This window comes from Ramularia collo-cygni (genome assembly GCF_900074925.1).
Source record: "Ramularia collo-cygni strain URUG2 genome assembly, contig: RCC_scaffold07, whole genome shotgun sequence".
Classification (NCBI taxonomy): Eukaryota; Fungi; Ascomycota; class Dothideomycetes; order Mycosphaerellales; family Mycosphaerellaceae; genus Ramularia; species Ramularia collo-cygni.
The window spans coordinates 1,197,175-1,213,956 of NW_019716261.1; the positions used below are offsets into that span (position 1 = coordinate 1,197,175).

Here is a 16,782-nt window from a genome sequence, read left to right on the forward strand (position 1 = left end):
CTTTTGCTTTTTTGGTATTGATATTGTTGGCGAAGGCGAAAGATACCCATTGCTGAGAGGAGTTCTGATGAGATTTGCTCGAATGCTTGCGGAGGAGTTCATCATGTTGAGTTTATGTCGATACATGTAACACGCTGTACATGTCGCTCATGCATACGATATAGCGGATTTCGATCATATGGGCGTGGCAGCTCTACTCGAGACATTGTTATCGTGACCTTATGAATAGACATCGCAGCACAAACATCGATCTATCGTCTATCTATCTATTCCCTTTCTTGAAAGTTTCATCATCTTCGTCACCGTCCCCTATATCAAAGACGTCTCGTATTTCGKCATCCTCATCATCTGTGAACTGATCACGATAGACGGAGTCGCCTCCCAGATCATCCTCATAAGTTTGGTGTAATGAGATATCGTCATCTCTGCGGCGAAAGCCGACAGCAGCCTCATCGTCCAGGTCATCATCGTACTCCCCGCCATGGTCAACGGGCCGCCCGCCTGCAGCAGCAAGCTCTTCCGCTTCGAGCACCTTTGCTCTGGCTTTTGTCCTGGTGTAGATGATATAACCCGTTCCAGCACCAACAACCATTCCCACGGCTATGCTGATATAACTCACGGCCTTGGTCTTCGCATCCATCTTATCCCCATTCTCTGCAATGTCACCCAGCCGGCCTCCCACGAAGATGTGTAGTAGCAGCTTCGGAGAAACCAGTGCAGTCGCAAGCGCAAAGTTCTGCCATGTTACTGACGGGATCGTGCTGATGGCTCCATTCGCAAAGCTATACGGCAACGGACACAATCGTATCATGCACAGCAGTTTCAGGCCATCGTGTTTCAACACCAGGGAGAGTGCTGCAAAGCTTTGATCCTTCTCCGCCAACCTAGACACGAAGCTCTTCAACAAGGTCCGTGAGGTGAGGAAGGAGACCGTAGAGCCCAGCACCGTAGCGGATGCCACGATGAACCAACCCTTCATGCCAAACACGAAGCCAGCAATCGTGACGCAAGTGCTATATCCTATCATCGGCGGAAATGACACAAAGAAGGTCATGAACCAGAGGATCAACCAGCCTGCTGGTAGTTCTCTCCATTTCTTTGCGTATGGGCCTAGCAGATGGAAGATCCGCCMGCTGAATGAGATGAACAAGATTCCCAGAGTGAAAAGCAGCACGTTGGCGATGATCAGACCGGCCTTTTGGAGTGGTGTCAGCTGTGTCCAGAAGCGCATGCCTTTGCGTTGTAGTTGTTCAGCCCTTCGCAGCCAAGTATTTGGGATCGGGATCGAGCGTGCGTGGCTACCAGTCCGTCGTGACCACAAGGGTGAGGATGAACGCGGTCGATTGCTGGGCGATATGTAGTCATCGTCGTCGTCAGGTCGCGAAGCCAGCGCACGCGCTGTGGATTGATACTCGTCGGCGGCCATGGGATCGGTCGGCGCGGAGGCTGATGTCGGCGCTGACGCCTGGGAGTTCGCGGATATCTTTGTCGGCGAGAAGTGAGGCGGGCTGGTATAGAGGAGGATGGGATGGCTAGGCTGTTGTGCGTGAGTCGGTGTGATACATCTTCTCCCGCCGGACGGTCCTGAGATGCCGTCGCAACCAGTAAGTACTGTACACGCGGTACGTCAAAGGATGATGACGAACCCCCAAGCTTCACCCTCCGAAAGACGCGCCGCGCTAAATAAACATACTCCTCCATGTGGAAATAGATACGTTAGTATTGCTCCGCACATCATCACTGACGCTTCGGGAAATCGGGTCACCGCGTTTCAATGAAAATCATTCACATCTCGGAGTGTGAAATAGTCATTCCTCTTGTTATCATCGGCCGATACGATATGAGAAAGAATCAAACACACGCGGCATTTTGTCATGTTATGAGACAACCATTGTATATCTTTACGACCTGCTTTTGTCTGTATCAACATCCTACGAGTTTCCCACCTTGCAGTGGCTCGTTGGTAGACCCATCACTCGGGTTGACATTCTCGGCAACCATTTCATGTTCAACAGCTTCGCTTTCGGTCTCCTCCTCTCCCACCATATTCGCTCCTGCAGCGTTCTCCTCTCCAATCTCCAATCTTGTCAACTCCCCAGTGATATCCGCACCCAGCCGAGGATCCTCTCCATGGGTATCTTTCAACTTGTCCAGCTCGATACGAAAGGTCGACAGCACCTGCAATTCCGCGAGCTCGCTTTGCTTTGTAAGATACAATGCTTCTGCATAGATGCGCTCGCATTCGAGTCGGTACCTCTCGGCAACAGCCCAGTCGGGCTCAGCCAATACGATCAGAATGCGGTTCTTGATTTGAAAGTAGCGTGGTAGAGTGGGATCTGTCAAGTTATATCTGTTCAATCGGGTTGGTAATTGGAAAACGCAAGTCACAAGGCATGGTCGAGCGGTATTTTGCAACTTCGACACACTCCTCGCGACTCTTCTTCCATGGTTCTAGAGCTTCGAGATAATCTTTTCGATACTTGTCGTTACGCGAATAGCCGAGTGTGTCCGCCATGGTGATGTTGAGTGTTGAAGTGACGAAAAGAAAGCGGCCATTTCAACTTGACAAGTGAGCAAACCGGGTAGTGAATGAAGTCGAGGGAACCTCGGCCCTCAATCAACGCAGTAGACATGCGAGCAAGAGCCGCCCTCTCCAGGTACTCACCAAATGTACTCTTCTGGSAGACGTTGCGCGTTTCACAGGCCCATTGATATTTTTTGCCTCTGCGAAGTTACCGCCTTTCAATTGAGTCTCCGACTGGGTCGAGCGAGACTACGCAGCTGAAGTGGCAGCCATATGTTCGACAATGACCGATGCGTACGAGAAGATGGGAAGCTCTCGAGTCGACAATCATAGATCCACTGGGATGTCCAGCAAGTTGTGGTGAGGTCGAGTACCGCCGGGACTGGTGCTGCTGTGGATCGCGTCAAGTTTCACGCCATGTGGGCATTATCCATGCCATACCCCAACAGAGTAATGCTCCGTATGTCGTTGGGCAGTTATAACTTATGCTGCATGCAGAGTGCGTCCGAGACGCAGACAGACTTGATGCATGTCCACCGCTGACAAGGATATCAGCAGGACCTTGACAGAAGAGTTGCGCGCGGATGACTGAGATATTGCCCGATGTTGGCGGACTCACCTCCGTCCCGGCATCGCAGTCACAGTCATCCAGGGCAAAAAAGAAAGCTTTGGAGCTCGCGTCGACCTGGCTTTGCACATCCCGTCATCACCTTTATCGAGAGGGTAAATACCGCACCTCGGCCTTTGATCACTTGTTCTCCGACCCTCTACGCGTTGCGCCAGAAACACATCTCAGAGCCTCCCTCACCAACAGGAGGCCAACAACGACTGCAGTCCATGTTGCAGACGCCGAGATACTTGGGGTCCAACGAATACGGTTGCCGGTCTCGGAGATCAGCATCCCATTGTTGCGCAGCATAAAATAGAATAGTTGGGGGACTGTCGAATCAAAAATTCAAGACCGCAGCAAGGTATCAGCTGGCAGAAGGAATGGAGGGCGGGAAGGAGGGTAAATGGAATACAGAGCATTTGGGCCAGCGGCTCGCAGTTGATGCAGCTTGCGCTGCTTCTGCGGGATTTCTCGTAGCTCCCATCGTCAGTATGGTTGATAAGTGAGTTGGAGAGGTGAGCATTCGGAGTACCAGCGAGACTGATTGAGAATCGCAGAGCTATCATGGAGAACGCTTCAGGCAAACGCGCGATGGCTGCTTCTGCAAAGGCCTCATTCACGCAGCTCATTTGCCGGCCTCACCTATATCTCACGTCGAAGACCTTTGGCTTGATTTTGATGGTTTATGGAGGAACATATCTGTCTGCAAACTTCCTCGACACCTTCAAATCGACAACGCGCAACAAGACCGCTAGCACGACAACCGCGGGCCCTGCTAAATTTGCCGCTACCAGCGCAGCGAATCTCAGCCTCACGATGGTCAAGGACTCACAATTCACCAAGATGTTCGGAACAGTGTCAGCGAGGCCCATTCCTCCCGTTACATATGCTCTCTTTGCCATTCGTGACAGCATGACCATATTCGCATCGTTCAATCTTCCTCCCCTAATCGCAGCACGACTTACTCTCTCTGAGACCGCCGAGAGGTATATATCTCGTACCTCTGCAGCGCAGTTTATGGCTCCAGCTGCAATCCAATTCATCAGCACACCCTTCCACCTGTATGGCCTGGACCTCTACAATCGCAATGGTGACACTTCCATCCGCGATCGTCTCGCTAAAGTACGGCTCGATTGGCTGAAGAGCACTGCAGCAAGAATGTGCAGAATTGTGCCTGCTTTTGGATTTGGTGGAGTCGTCAACAACAGTCTCCGCCTCAAGTTCCAGAAGGCACTTGAGTAGAGGGAGCTCAGCCCAGCGGGCCCAATGACATCGAGGAGCACGGAACTTTGATCAGAAGATCACTTAGACGCGGTGGGCAGGCGCTTCGGGCATATAAACGGCATTCTTGTGGTTGAGCAACATCTTGTTTTATACATGCGGTACGTTTGGGGGTTTGGGCATTGTTTGCATGATGAAGGCGTGCGTACGACCTGCTGCTGTGCCGGTTGAATGTACCAACATGTAATTCTGCTGCTGTGCTATATAATTTTGTACCAACAGAGAAATTGAGGCCTTGTCCTGATAGCTTCTTGGCCTCGTATCATTCGTAGACGCATATACTCATATTAGCTAGATCGCGTTCCACAGGTCATTTCAGCTCCGCGGCGGTCATCAAGCTGTCTCATGCTGTGATACTGGTCATAACGTGCCGCGATATTGGAGACCGGACCTGCATGAATAGAATGCGGGACAGATTCCACGAAATAGCCTGCGTGAATGAGCACGAATTCCACGGTAGCGAGCGGTGACACCCGCACAAGATCAGGAGCGTATGGACTCCCGGCTGAATGATTGAAGTAGTGTCGAAGTGAGCATACTTCGCACTTCCTCGCTCAAGGCGCGCCACCTATGGCGTCAATCTCCGCAGCTTGCAGCCATTTCCCATCGACCGACTTCTTCCATATCCGCGAAGTGCCGTCGTCACCGGTGGAGAGGAGCATGTCAGCCATGGGCGCCCAAGCCACACGCCATGGCGTCTGGCTTTGTGCATCCAACTCCGCAACAAGCTTAGTTTCCTGCTTTACAGCTCCCGGTGCGCCGGCATTCTCGTCACGGCTCCCACGCAGTCCACCTGCTAATCCAGCTCCTATGCCGGATCTTTGCGGCTTTGCCATCGGAGACGGAGCCGAAGATGAAACATCATCGGAGGTTGAGTCGCGGTGTGATGGCGGGTGTGGCGCGGTATGAAGCTCGTAGATACGCACATATCCATCTTTGCTGGCAGTAGCAATTGCGTCAAATCCCCGCATGCTCCCATTCGCCCAGTCGACGTCCCGCACGAGCTCCTTTGCTCCTTCGAGCGTGGCGGCTGTGTAGAATTTGCGATCCTTGTCTGTTCGAAAGACCTTCACCGAGGTGCCGACAGCAACGGCGAGGCTGAGACTTTTCCGATCAAGACCAGCAATAACCGCCGGCCAGGCGGGAATCTTCTCCTTGTGCCAGCTGAGCCTGAACGCCGTCTCCTCCGTTCGGGAAGGTGTCTTGACAAGATAATCAGCCCACAAGATGCGCCACGCCGAGAGATCATCATGGTCTTCTGGTTCGTACACGGTCAAATAGCCATCACGGGTAATGGCCGCGAGATAAGTCTCGGTGCCAATGTTCTTCAAATCGAGGCACACATAAGGAACTCCAGTGGCGGTCCTTTGCTCAAAGATCTTTCTGAACCTACGCCCGGAGTTGTGGCCTTCATTCACATCTTCTTGCCACACCCTCAGAAACCCATCCTCTCCAACCGTAGCTAGGTGCTCTCCCACAAACGGCCCATTCCAAGCGACGTCCGTGACCTCTGCATCATGAGCCGTCCACACGTCAATCACGATCCACTGGCCAGTCTTGTCGTTGCGGTCCCAGACCTTGACTTTGTGATCCGCCGAAGCGGTCGCCATGCGCGTGCCATAGAAGTTGTAGCTCACGGCGAGTAGCAAATCCTGATGGCCATGAGAGAATCGATGAAAGCCATTGGAGCCCATCTTTCATCCAGAGGGTACGTGCAGTCAGTGCCTTGCGTCAAGAGTCATCCGCGAGCCTGTTCCCCCTGATGCAGTGGACGGTCCGTCATGCGGGCATTTCGCAATGTGGCACTGGATTGTGTGTTCCACCGGCCACGTTGTGAGCTCTACGTGAGACAGACAGGGAAGGCCAAGCAGTTGTTTGCCAGATGAAGATGTCGGCCCTACATCGGCAGAATGAACTCCGGCCCCACTTTTCTGTTCTGGCTACCTTTCACACATCTTCACTTCTCCTTTCTTACACGGGCTGGGCAACATCAACATGCAGGACCTGAGCAGCACCGAGACATACTCTCTGGGTGTGCTCTCAATCGCCTGCTTGTCAGTTCTCGTCAATTCCTGGCGAAATGACGGAGAACCACTATATGCTTCAATCGCCATCAGTGGCCTGGCGTTTGCATTCTCATACGCCGTGATACAATGGACCGGCGACGTATTCCTCAAACGGGGCTACAAAGGAAAAGACTTGTTAAAACGAAACCAAATCGAGCTGTGAGGCAACCATTTCCTGCATCCCTCAGACCGTCGCTGACCATGTCGAGAGACCGGAACTGATGGGCCTGGTGAGCGCTCTGGGGTACCTCCTGGCCGTTGTGAACTTCTTGCCGTTTGCCTTCAAGCGAGACATTGTCCAAGTGACTTCCGGCGCCGGGAACAAGGACATGGTGTTGGAGGCCCAACATATCGAGACGGGCCGCTTTCTCCACCGTTTCCCCTTGGAAAAGGTTTGCAAGATGACTGCCCGCATCCATGGTGCGACACAGCTGACCGTTCGTTCAGCTCGCTTCTTATGGTTTCGCATACGGAACTTTGGCGTCTGTCATCATCCTTGGGATCTTAGACGACTCCTTCGACATGCGCTGGCGACACAAGTTTTTCATCCCAGCGTTCGCGGCGTTGCCAATGCTGGGCTTGTACTTTGTCGATTTCGGTATCACCCATGTGGTGGTACCGCTACCGCTGCGGCCCTACTTTGGCGAGCTTCTTGACCTGGGCGCGTTGTATTACGCTTACATGGCGGCAATATCGATCTTTTGCCCTAACAGCATCAACATCCTGGCAGGTGTGAACGGAATCGAAGTCGGTCAGTCTCTGGTGATTGCATCCTTGATTGCGTTGAACGATGCGCTGTACTTSCTACCAACGGTACATCAGCCGCATCCAGCAGCCGAGTCACATCTCTTCAGCATGTACTTGCTGCTGCCGTTCATTGGAGTTTCACTAGCACTGCTAAAGCACAATTGGTACCCGGCAAAAGTCTTTGTTGGAGACACGTACTGCTACTTTGCGGGCATGGTGTTTGCTGTTGTGGGAATTCTTGGACACTTCAGCAAGACATTGCTGTTACTGTTCATTCCTCAGATCTTCAACTTTGTGTACTCGGCACCACAGCTTTTTGCTATTGTACCGTGTCCGCGGCACAGAATGCCACGATTCAACGCTCGAACTGGGCTTCTAGAACCGTCGGTCGCGATCTTCACTCCTGACAAACCGCTGCGACCGATTGTAGGCGAGGCGCTGAAGGTGTTGCATGCCCTGCATTTGGTGCGGGTCAAGGTGGATGAGGGCGGGAAAGTAGTTGAAACGTCAAACCTCACCATTCTGAACCTATGGCTGGTATGGCGGGGCCCATTGCGCGAAGACCGGCTGGCCGTGGAGATACTCGCGATGCAGACCGCCTGTGGCCTGCTCGGACTGTGGATCCGTCATAGCCTAGCCCTGCTCCTCTTCACCGTGGACAACCGGTTCTGAGGGTAAAAAGTAATGAATGCCTTGCATCATGATGCGCCTCGGCCACCACACGTGAGTGCCCGCCCTTGATAGATGCTTCCTACATAAAAAACACGCGGACGCAGCTGCAGGCGACCATGGTTAGGAGGTGGATGCTCGCTTGGGTGCCGCATGGTCGGCCAGGTTCAGACATGTCTTGCTGCGAATGAAAAGGCGCGCAGACAGAGCCAGTGTCTGTTACCGAGTTTTGAGGCGCCTACAGTAGACAGGGGGATGTTTCCAATAAACACGGAGATGGTTGACAACATGCCGACATGCAGGAACACTCCACCTCTTCCCGATCAATCCTTGTCGCTCAGCGCCTACGAGACCCACTTCAGCGCCTCTGGCTCGGGCCTTACATTCATCTATGCCACCCAAGGGAGCCTCACACCCTTCGTTTTTCGTCCCTCGTCCTCACCTCCCACATGCACGCCGCCGCAGCAAATCTGCCAACACACCTCTGAGAGGTTCATCGGTCTGGCCAGGTTGCCATCACACTCATTTATTCCCCCCAGTCTCTCATTCAAAAAGCCCCCAAGTACCACCAGTACACCCACGCTCCCTAGCAAGTTCTTGGAGACAGCCTTCAATTCCAACGACAGCACACGACACAGCAGCACAAAGCACGTGCCAACCAGAAAACATTGAAAAATCAACAAACAAAACAACCCAACTTCACAGCCGCACCCCGCCACWACATCTCACCAAGATGCTCGCTCTCTTCATCCTTTCGGCGCTGGCGCTGGCATGCAAGACGACTTCAGCCGCAACCGTCTTTGCYCATTTTATGATGATGAACAGCTACGCTTACGACGTGAAGCAGTGGGAGGCGGACATTGCCGCCGCTCAGGACATTGGCATTGACGGATTCGCCCTCAACTGGATCCCTCCGGACTGCACAGCCCACGAGCTCTGGGTCGCCGATAGAATCGAGGACGCCTACACCGCCGCGGAGAAGCTCAACTTCAAGCTCATGTATTCCTTCGACATGAGCTACACCCAGTGCAACACTTACTGGAACCAGACATACATGCAGGCGGCAATCACCAAGTATGCGAAGAGCCCATCCACTTACCGCTGGAACAGCAACATTCTCGTGTCAACCTACGGTGGTGACCAGGTCGACGAGTACTACGGTGACTGGTTCTTCCAAGGACTCAAGGATAAGATGAAGTATTGGAACAACGCCATCACACTCGCCCCAGCTCTCACCACCTACTCGATGTCCGCGCAGCACGATGCCAAAGCCGCAGCCTCCAAGCTCATCCGCGAGTACCCCTCGATTGACGGCTACTTCAACTGGCAAGCTTGGCCACTCGATGTCGAGGCCAACATAACAACCTCTCCGGATTTGGCGTTCCAGTCCGCCTTGAAGAATGCTGGCAGAACTGGACCTTACATTATGGGTAGGTGGAGGCAAGGGGTGTCTCAAGTGAACAAGTGGCTAACAATGTCACAGCCATGTCCCCCTGGCAGTACAAGGATCTCAACGACGGCAACCCCATGAATGCTTGGGTCGCATACAGTGACATGCTGTTTCCCAACCGCTTCAAGCAGATCACGAGCGATAACGAGGTTCAGCCCGACATCATCGAGATTTTGACGTGGAATGATTTCTGCGAGTCGCATTACATTCGCGACCTGCCGTCCCAAGACATCAACGCCAAGGACTACGTCGAGCTTGGTGACATGGGGGCCTACGTCTACGGCCAGGACCACAGTGCTTGGCGCATCGTCGCCAAGTACTACATCTCCTGGTGGAAGAGCGGCACCCCGCCGCCAATCACCAACGATCAAGTCGTCTACTGGTACCGCGTCCATCCCAAGGAGACAATCTGCACTGGCGGGTCATCGACCGAGATCCGTAACAATGCATACCCGGTCGATGCCGTTTTTGCATGGGCTCTTGTATCCTCAGCTTCAACGATATCCATGTCTGTCGGCAACAACAAGTACTGGACATTCAAGGCCGATGGCAGCGGACCAGCGATGAACATGGTACCTTTTCCAGAGTACGTTTCTCAGACAGGCGTATCTCCGGAGATCGCTGTCATGCGGAATGGTGCCGTCGTTGCATCCGGCACTGGTAAGGTTGCCATAYCCAGCGCCTGCGACTGGCAGAACTTCAACCCTGTCGTTGGCTTGGTTGGCAAGTCGAATCTGTTGGGCCAGTGAAGCTTCGTTTCTTTCCGGTTGAACTCAGAACCACTTTTGTTGACTTTGCAATGATGTGATCACTAGCCATGGCTGGTGTACGATTGGTATGATTACCACGCTGGACGGATTGAAGATAGACTCGATGCATTAGCGCTGGTGTTTTTGTTCGGGGGAGATGGACCGCTATGGCAACAGACTTTCCATTCGAAAATTGCATCTCTTCATTCAAATGACTTAACTTTTCACATCGTCTTCTTGGCTGATGAGGACCAACTTTCCAGCCACTTGACCCGCGCCTCGTGCTAGTAGAACAACGACGACGTTGCCGACGACTTCTCCATATCCTCCGTATGTTGCCTTGGGTGGCGCGTAAGGCGCGAATTGAGCTTTGAGCACCCAGTGGCCTTCCTTATGTTCTATCTGGCCCGTTGGCACAGTCTGCCCGTCAATGCGAGCTTCTATCTGGACGTCGAACGAGGAGGTAATGTTCGTCGTGCCTTCCAGTCTTACTTCATTGTCGCTGACTCGCTTTGCAGAATGGACCTCGAGGGTGAGATCTTGACCTGGAGTAGTGCATTCACGCTTGATCGAGATGTGGCCATGATCCAGAGCCGGAGTAACCGGCGGTGGAACCCTCCTTCTCGTACGTTGCTCAAAGTCGTACGCATACTGCAGAAGGTCAACGTCGCTACCATGTTTGCCAGCAAAGGTAAGGTTAACAGGCATATTCGAGTGCTTCATAACACCCATCGACACAGAGCAGGTTGGCACACCCATGTGGCGGATAGCTCGATTGCCCGTCGAGTATCTCACGCCATTCTGCAGCGCATGTTGAGCACTCTCGTCATTGGTGTCGACATCAGCCTTGCCAACGTCGCCGCACGCCGGGAATACCACAAGATCGATACCTTTCTGGTCCATCCAGTCTTCCAAGTCACGTTTTCGTTGCGCCTCGAGTGACGGCAGTGCCTCTGCCATACCCTCGAGTTCCCAGACGCTTTTACCATTGCGGTTGCGAGCAGACTCGACGAGGCCGGGATAGTTGATCATATTTTTGACCTCAATGTACTTCTCGGGGATGTAACCTTTAGGCCGCGGAAAGATGTTTGCTCCGTCAACAGTTGCTAAGCTGGGATAGTTAGGATCACCATTGGCTTTCAGGAAGTCGTCCCAAAGGTATGCTACGAGTTCACCGCGCTCCTTTGTGTTCCATTCGGGCTCGATGCCCACGACATTGTTTGGTATACCACTTGCTGAATCGTCTTCATAGTTCGATACCAGCGGAAAGTCGGTCTCGACAACAGTTGCTCCAGCATCTTCCAGATCACTCTTGGCTCTTTTCCAAAGATCAATGACATCTTGGCAGACAAAGAAAGGTTTCGCGTTTGCATCTTGGCCGCCAATGAACATTGACGGGACAGCGATTCGTTTGCCTTTTAGCGAACCGCGGCCAGACTTTGTCAGATCCAGGAAAGAGGATGGCTTATGTATAGCTGGAATATTGACATATTTCTGCTCGAGCCAAAAGTCCTTCCCTCCTGGGTCGGCCGTAGTAAGCAGATCCAAAATCGCAAGCATGTCTTCAATGGTCCTCGTGAGGGGCACAAGTACATCGCAGGTAGGGTAGAGGGGCCAACTGATCGCACATTAGCATGGTCTAGTGCTGCTTTCGAAAGGAGTCACTTACGTTCCTCGAGGTGAAATCATAGTCCTGGATGGAGTGTATGCTACAAGGCCGTTGTTGGAAGCTGGAGATCTGCCTGACGACACAGTCTCTGATCCAAGACCGAATGCAGCGAACGAGGCTGCTGTGGATGTTGCTGCGCCGTTCGAAGATCCAGAGGAGAAGGCAGCGGTAAGATAATCCAGATTATAAGGACTCTCCGCCCGACCATGGACTCCTCTGTGCATACCAGACTGCATCATCGGTGGTGTGTTGGTCCTTCCCATACACACAGCTCCAGCACCTCGGAGTTGCTCTGCAACGAAGCTATCGCTGTTGGCGACTAGATCCTTGAACGCTGGGGACCCGGATGAACATGTCATGCCTTTGTACATCATCGAGTCTTTGAGAGTATAAGGGATCCCATCAAGTGGACCGCGAAGCTTGCCAGCGGCTCGTCGGACATCAGAAGCGATTGCCTCGTCGAATACTTGAGGGTTCAGGATGGGAATGGAATTCAAGAAAGGTCCTCTGCAGTCGTACGTGCAAATGCGTTGTAAGTAGATGGCGACCAGGTCCACGCTGGTTGTGAGGCCATTGGTGAGAGCTTGCTGTAGGTCGGCGATGCTTGCCTCCACGACGTTCTATCAAGCCATCAGCATCGATATCCCGACACGGGTGGTCCTGATGTGCTTACAATTGACATGATTACGACCAGTATCTTGAAAAGTTAGGTTTAACTCTGGCGTGCTGTGAGTACACGACTGATTGATGTGTACAATTATGACTGCAGATGGCATCTGCCAGTTTGGATCATATGCTGTCACTTCTGGTCCATCCTCATAAAGTGATGGCAGGGCACGCGGCCAAGGCGCTGGCCGGATCCGGACAGTCGTCGAAGCGCGGCCAAGCGCCGACGTACCATGCAAGACGAGAAGTGTACTCAAGTATTTAATCCGCCACGAGTCCACCTACATTCTAGGTCAGCATATCTGCGCCGTCCTCCACAGAGAGACTCCGCTCGACAAATTATCAGACTGAAATCTGCACCTCCCTGAAGACCAGAAATATAATCTGTTCACGTCAAAATGGCACCGTCTGCCGTTGAAGCCACCGGGCCGGAGACCACTTCTATCATGGCGAAGACTGGATCGAAGGAAAATTCCTCAGAGAACAAGGGAAAAACTCCATTGCAGATGATCTCGCAAGGAACTTGCCTGCCTGGCATTCCCACTTTCGTTTCCTTCCAAAGTCACCGAACGTGGATCTTGGAGCACATGGCCATTGCGTTTCGAGTGTTTGCCCGGAAAAATTACACCGAGGGCATGAGTGGGCACATTTCAGTGAGAGATCCAGAGAACAAGCACCTCTTTTGGACCAACCCGCTCGGGAAGCACTTTGGCTTGTTGAAAGCAAGTGACATGATCCTGGTGAACTACCAAGGAGAAGCTGTCGGTGGCAACACCAGCAGACCCGCCAACGCTGCTGGCTTCTTGATCCACTCAGCTTTGCATAAAGCTAGACCAGACGTTGACGCAGCTTGTCATACGCACAGTCCGGCCGGGAAGGCATGGTCGACCTTTGCGAGACCTCTAGAGATGATCAACCAAGACGTTTGTTACTTCTATAAAGAAGCTCAGGCAGTATACAAAGTAAACATATCTTTCCAAGTCTCAGAGAAATCACCTGACTAAAGTGACAGGAATTTGGTGGCATCGTTTTCACTGAAGAAGAAGGTGAAAGGTTAGCCAGCGCCCTTGGACCAAATGGCAAAGGTCTTATCTTGAGAAACCATGGCATACTTACCGTGGGCTCCACTGTTGACGAGGCTGCTTACCTGTACACACTAATGGAAAGAAGCTGCGAGGTACAGCTCAAGGTCGAGGCAGCCGCTGCGAATGGGGTGCCAAAGACTTACGTGCCAGATGAGGCCGCGAAGTACACGTATGAGAATGGTAGTGATGCGGAAACGCTGTATTGGGAGGTACTGTTCTTCGCTCTGCAACCGTACGTCACACCTCGCTGACAGTCTCGCAGTTCCAGCCTGATTTGGAGTATGAAGAAGCCATGTGCGGAGAAGCGCATAAGCTTTGAAGTGATGGCAACACCTCCGAGACCTTCGCTGAAACCCTCAGCAGTGACCAAGTGCTTGTGTTTCTGCAGGAGGAGATGGAAATTTCGCGTTCTGGGTGTCAATGGACGATCTGAGCAAGATTTGAATGTCTCGTTTCTTCCTCGAATCGTATGTTTCCACTTCAGGTCAGCCACTCAAGTCCCAAATGCAACCTTATCAGCATTGAGGAGCTCGTGAATGCCTCCATTCATGCCCAGGCCCCACTTCACGAACTGTCCCAATCTTGCATAGAGCGACTCGAAGCTTGCACTCGTCATGTTGTTGATCTTGTGCCTGGCAGTGAAGTGAGTAAGTTAGCATTTGTCGTGCACATTTGGGCCAAGGAAACGTCTCGAGGCATGTCCTGTATATGCATAATACTTACAACTCGGAAAGACTCTTCTGACTTCCCTCCAGCTCGAAACGAGTGCGTTTGGCGCGTGACTCTGGAGAAGTCCACCACTTCTCGCGCTCAATCTCGAGAGCATCCAGTTGGTGGGAAAGCGTGCGACACAGTTCGAGGAGAGATTTTGGGAGTGGAGTGGCCATTGAACTGCCATGCGCGCTMTGGTGTTGAACGAACTCATCGTGGATATTGTCGACGAGGAAGTTGAGATCGGCCTTGGAGGCTTCCACTGCCTTTGGCCAGCGCTGCTCGGCGGCCAGCTCCTTGATTTGACAGATTTGGCACATTGTGTCTGTGTTGTATTATGATGGAGGAATAGAAACTGTAGTTGATCAGTGCGGTCGATGAAATCTTCTGATCTGAGAAGGTGTTGTTTCACAGAATGAAGTGTGATGACAATGACATGATGGTAGAAGTAAAAGTGGAAGGCTACGGCATCTGCCTAAACTGGCCCTTGCTTGTCTCGTGGCTTCCACTCCAATTCAATTCAATTAATGAAAAGCAGAGAGCAAACTTCACCCTTGTCTCCTGCAAGGCAAGCAAATCGGTCCAGCTAAGGCGCTCGCGCTGGGCCGCAGGACCTTTCGTCTAAGATCTTGAAATGTCTCATACCACGGCCCACAATGGACGTGGCAAACCTCGACCCGTGAGACTGGGCCTCCGTGTCGTAGAATCTAAAGGGAGTCCGACGTAGGCATGTCTTTCAAGACCTTTGGTTGTGGACCATGTTCTTAGCCCATACTGGCAAAGGGTGTCAGAGAGACTCGATCCACAATGATGAGAAACAGAACTTACGTAGGCGGCGATTGAATGAACAAGATACCTGCCAAACGCCGATCCATGGTCGTCCAACAGGCCTTGAAAGATCAGCTTGTCCTTTTCCAACGTCTCCTGCTCTCTCTCCTTCTTGCGCTCGTCGCTCATTGCACCGTTGCGGCCAACGAACACAATCTCCTCATCCTCGCTATCAGGCTCAATGAGACCTTCGCTCTCGAGTTGACGCGCTTTTTCTTCCCAGGCACTGACGAAGCCACGCACCTCCTCCTCGAGATCCATCAGCAACCCTTTTGCGCCCTTGGACCGCTTGAGCTTGAGGCGGAGTTGCTGGGTGACCTTGGCAGCAGTGGCCTCCTCTTTCGTGGGCACCTTAGCCGCATCGGCACGCATTTTGCGTTCGGTGGACTGACGAGCATAGCCAGCATCCCATAGAGGAGCCAGAAAGTACGGCACCCGGTGTACAGGGTGAGTGGGCTGTACCTGCCAGTCGCTTGGCAAGGGCGGAGTTGCATGTGGATTGCTCAGAAGGCGATCATTCTCCCATCTTTGCCGGCGCCTGCTGCCCTCCTTCCCTTTCAGCAGCGTCTCGCGCCTGTTCAAGCTGTCTCGTCGGATGGGCTCGCGTCGCTTGTACACTGTATGCACAGCGTCGGATCGCCTACGTGGAGACTCGTCGCGAACGGCCTCGTCGTCGAGCGGAATATCAAGCGCCACGGTGCGAGATTGACGAGGCGATTCGACGGAGGAAATTGTTGATCCGCTCAGGGCGTCGGCAACCTGGGAGACTGTCCAAGCTTCGACGCGCTGCTCCGGCGTGAGTTCTGGATGGATGGCCATGATTACAAGACTCGTGCGGTATATCGATGTGAATCCTAGAAGTACAATGCAAAGGGACAATGAGAACAATGCACACGGCAGGCAGTTACAAGGAACTGGCAGCTGATGACATGAACACGACCACCACAAGAGGATCTGACTCCGTATCGTCTTCCGCGGTCATGACCGATAGAGGACAGCCAGATCGCAGATTGACCAATCATTGGTGGTCTCTCACCAACGGGGACGTGGGACTGGCGCCGGAGGCGCGTTGGTGCGTCATGCAATCGGACGTGYAGGAAGTGCAGGGAAAGCAGCTTTCGCAAGTCRTCACCCATCATCGCATGCTTGTCACAACAACAATGTTTGCGATCGCTATCCGATGGAGCATGCAACGGGACAGCCTCGACGAAAATCACTCGGTCAAACTCAGCATTCTCCTCAAGACATGGTTATCCACAGCAACACTTCCCCTACCTGAGACGCAAACAGGCCATTTCACACGGCAAATGTTGAAATCCTCACTCATGTTTCTTGCACACTCTGTGTATTTTACGCAAAGCTGATATGAGTCGTGCTCCCAACTCCAAATCTGGTCACCGTCCAGCGGTAGGTTGGAGTAGGTCGCATTCTTGGCGCGACCGAAAGTGCTCCCTCGAGAGTTGCGAAGGCAGCGTGCATTCACAACTGGGCAGGTTCGCCTTCAACAGGTAGAGGGTATTTACTAATGTAGAGACGCTTGACCTGCCCACAGAGACCGCAGGAACGCGTGCAAGGAAAACGCCAATGTCGGGATCGCCCCGGTGCCAATGCAGYAACACCTCTTATCTTTCGGTCGGCTGATATTCATAACCCGGCGCTCGTCTGCACGCGTGGACTCTCAGAGCAATGCAATGGGAAAGACACGATCGAGCAGCACAAGGATACTT

General features: G+C 52.8%; 9 protein-coding genes; 4 read left to right on the top strand and 5 right to left on the bottom strand.

The window, feature by feature from the left end:
- Positions 1-262: 262 nt before the first annotated feature.
- RCC_05409 (related to Golgi apparatus membrane protein tvp38) lies at positions 263-1,426 on the bottom strand (the record flags this gene model as incomplete). The annotated part of the gene is made up of 1 exon (XM_023770680.1): positions 263-1,426. The coding sequence occupies one exon, from the start codon at positions 1,424-1,426 to the stop codon at positions 263-265; it is 1,164 nt and encodes a 387-aa protein (XP_023626448.1).
- A 2,088-nt stretch (positions 1,427-3,514) lies between these two features.
- On the top strand, positions 3,515-4,376 carry RCC_05410 (uncharacterized protein; the record flags this gene model as incomplete). XM_023770681.1 has 2 exons in its annotated part: positions 3,515-3,636; positions 3,692-4,376. The coding sequence occupies 2 exons, from the start codon at positions 3,515-3,517 to the stop codon at positions 4,374-4,376; spliced, it is 807 nt and encodes a 268-aa protein (XP_023626449.1).
- Positions 4,377-4,969: 593 nt separating this feature from the next.
- Positions 4,970-6,109, bottom strand: RCC_05411 (related to nuclear pore protein (SEH1); the record flags this gene model as incomplete). The annotated part of the gene is made up of 1 exon (XM_023770682.1): positions 4,970-6,109. The coding sequence occupies one exon, from the start codon at positions 6,107-6,109 to the stop codon at positions 4,970-4,972; it is 1,140 nt and encodes a 379-aa protein (XP_023626450.1).
- A 301-nt stretch (positions 6,110-6,410) lies between these two features.
- RCC_05412 (probable UDP-N-acetyl-glucosamine-1-P transferase Alg7) lies at positions 6,411-7,900 on the top strand (the record flags this gene model as incomplete). XM_023770683.1 has 3 exons in its annotated part: positions 6,411-6,640; positions 6,693-6,873; positions 6,929-7,900. 3 exons carry the CDS (start codon positions 6,411-6,413, stop codon positions 7,898-7,900), a joined length of 1,383 nt encoding a protein of 460 aa, XP_023626451.1.
- Positions 7,901-8,630: 730 nt separating this feature from the next.
- Positions 8,631-10,096, top strand: RCC_05413 (uncharacterized protein; the record flags this gene model as incomplete). XM_023770684.1 has 2 exons in its annotated part: positions 8,631-9,327; positions 9,381-10,096. 2 exons carry the CDS (start codon positions 8,631-8,633, stop codon positions 10,094-10,096), a joined length of 1,413 nt encoding a protein of 470 aa, XP_023626452.1.
- Positions 10,097-10,312: 216 nt separating this feature from the next.
- Positions 10,313-12,447, bottom strand: RCC_05414 (related to Asp-tRNAAsn/Glu-tRNAGln amidotransferase A subunit and related amidases; the record flags this gene model as incomplete). XM_023770685.1 has 3 exons in its annotated part: positions 10,313-11,714; positions 11,766-12,385; positions 12,439-12,447. The coding sequence occupies 3 exons, from the start codon at positions 12,445-12,447 to the stop codon at positions 10,313-10,315; spliced, it is 2,031 nt and encodes a 676-aa protein (XP_023626453.1).
- A 382-nt stretch (positions 12,448-12,829) lies between these two features.
- On the top strand, positions 12,830-13,835 carry RCC_05415 (related to novobiocin biosynthesis protein novR; the record flags this gene model as incomplete). XM_023770686.1 has 3 exons in its annotated part: positions 12,830-13,393; positions 13,444-13,725; positions 13,779-13,835. 3 exons carry the CDS (start codon positions 12,830-12,832, stop codon positions 13,833-13,835), a joined length of 903 nt encoding a protein of 300 aa, XP_023626454.1.
- Positions 13,836-14,009: 174 nt separating this feature from the next.
- On the bottom strand, positions 14,010-14,547 carry RCC_05416 (uncharacterized protein; the record flags this gene model as incomplete). XM_023770687.1 has 2 exons in its annotated part: positions 14,010-14,148; positions 14,240-14,547. The coding sequence occupies 2 exons, from the start codon at positions 14,545-14,547 to the stop codon at positions 14,010-14,012; spliced, it is 447 nt and encodes a 148-aa protein (XP_023626455.1).
- A 319-nt stretch (positions 14,548-14,866) lies between these two features.
- On the bottom strand, positions 14,867-15,874 carry RCC_05417 (uncharacterized protein; the record flags this gene model as incomplete). XM_023770688.1 has 2 exons in its annotated part: positions 14,867-15,001; positions 15,056-15,874. 2 exons carry the CDS (start codon positions 15,872-15,874, stop codon positions 14,867-14,869), a joined length of 954 nt encoding a protein of 317 aa, XP_023626456.1.
- Between the last annotated feature and the right edge of the window lie 908 nt (positions 15,875-16,782).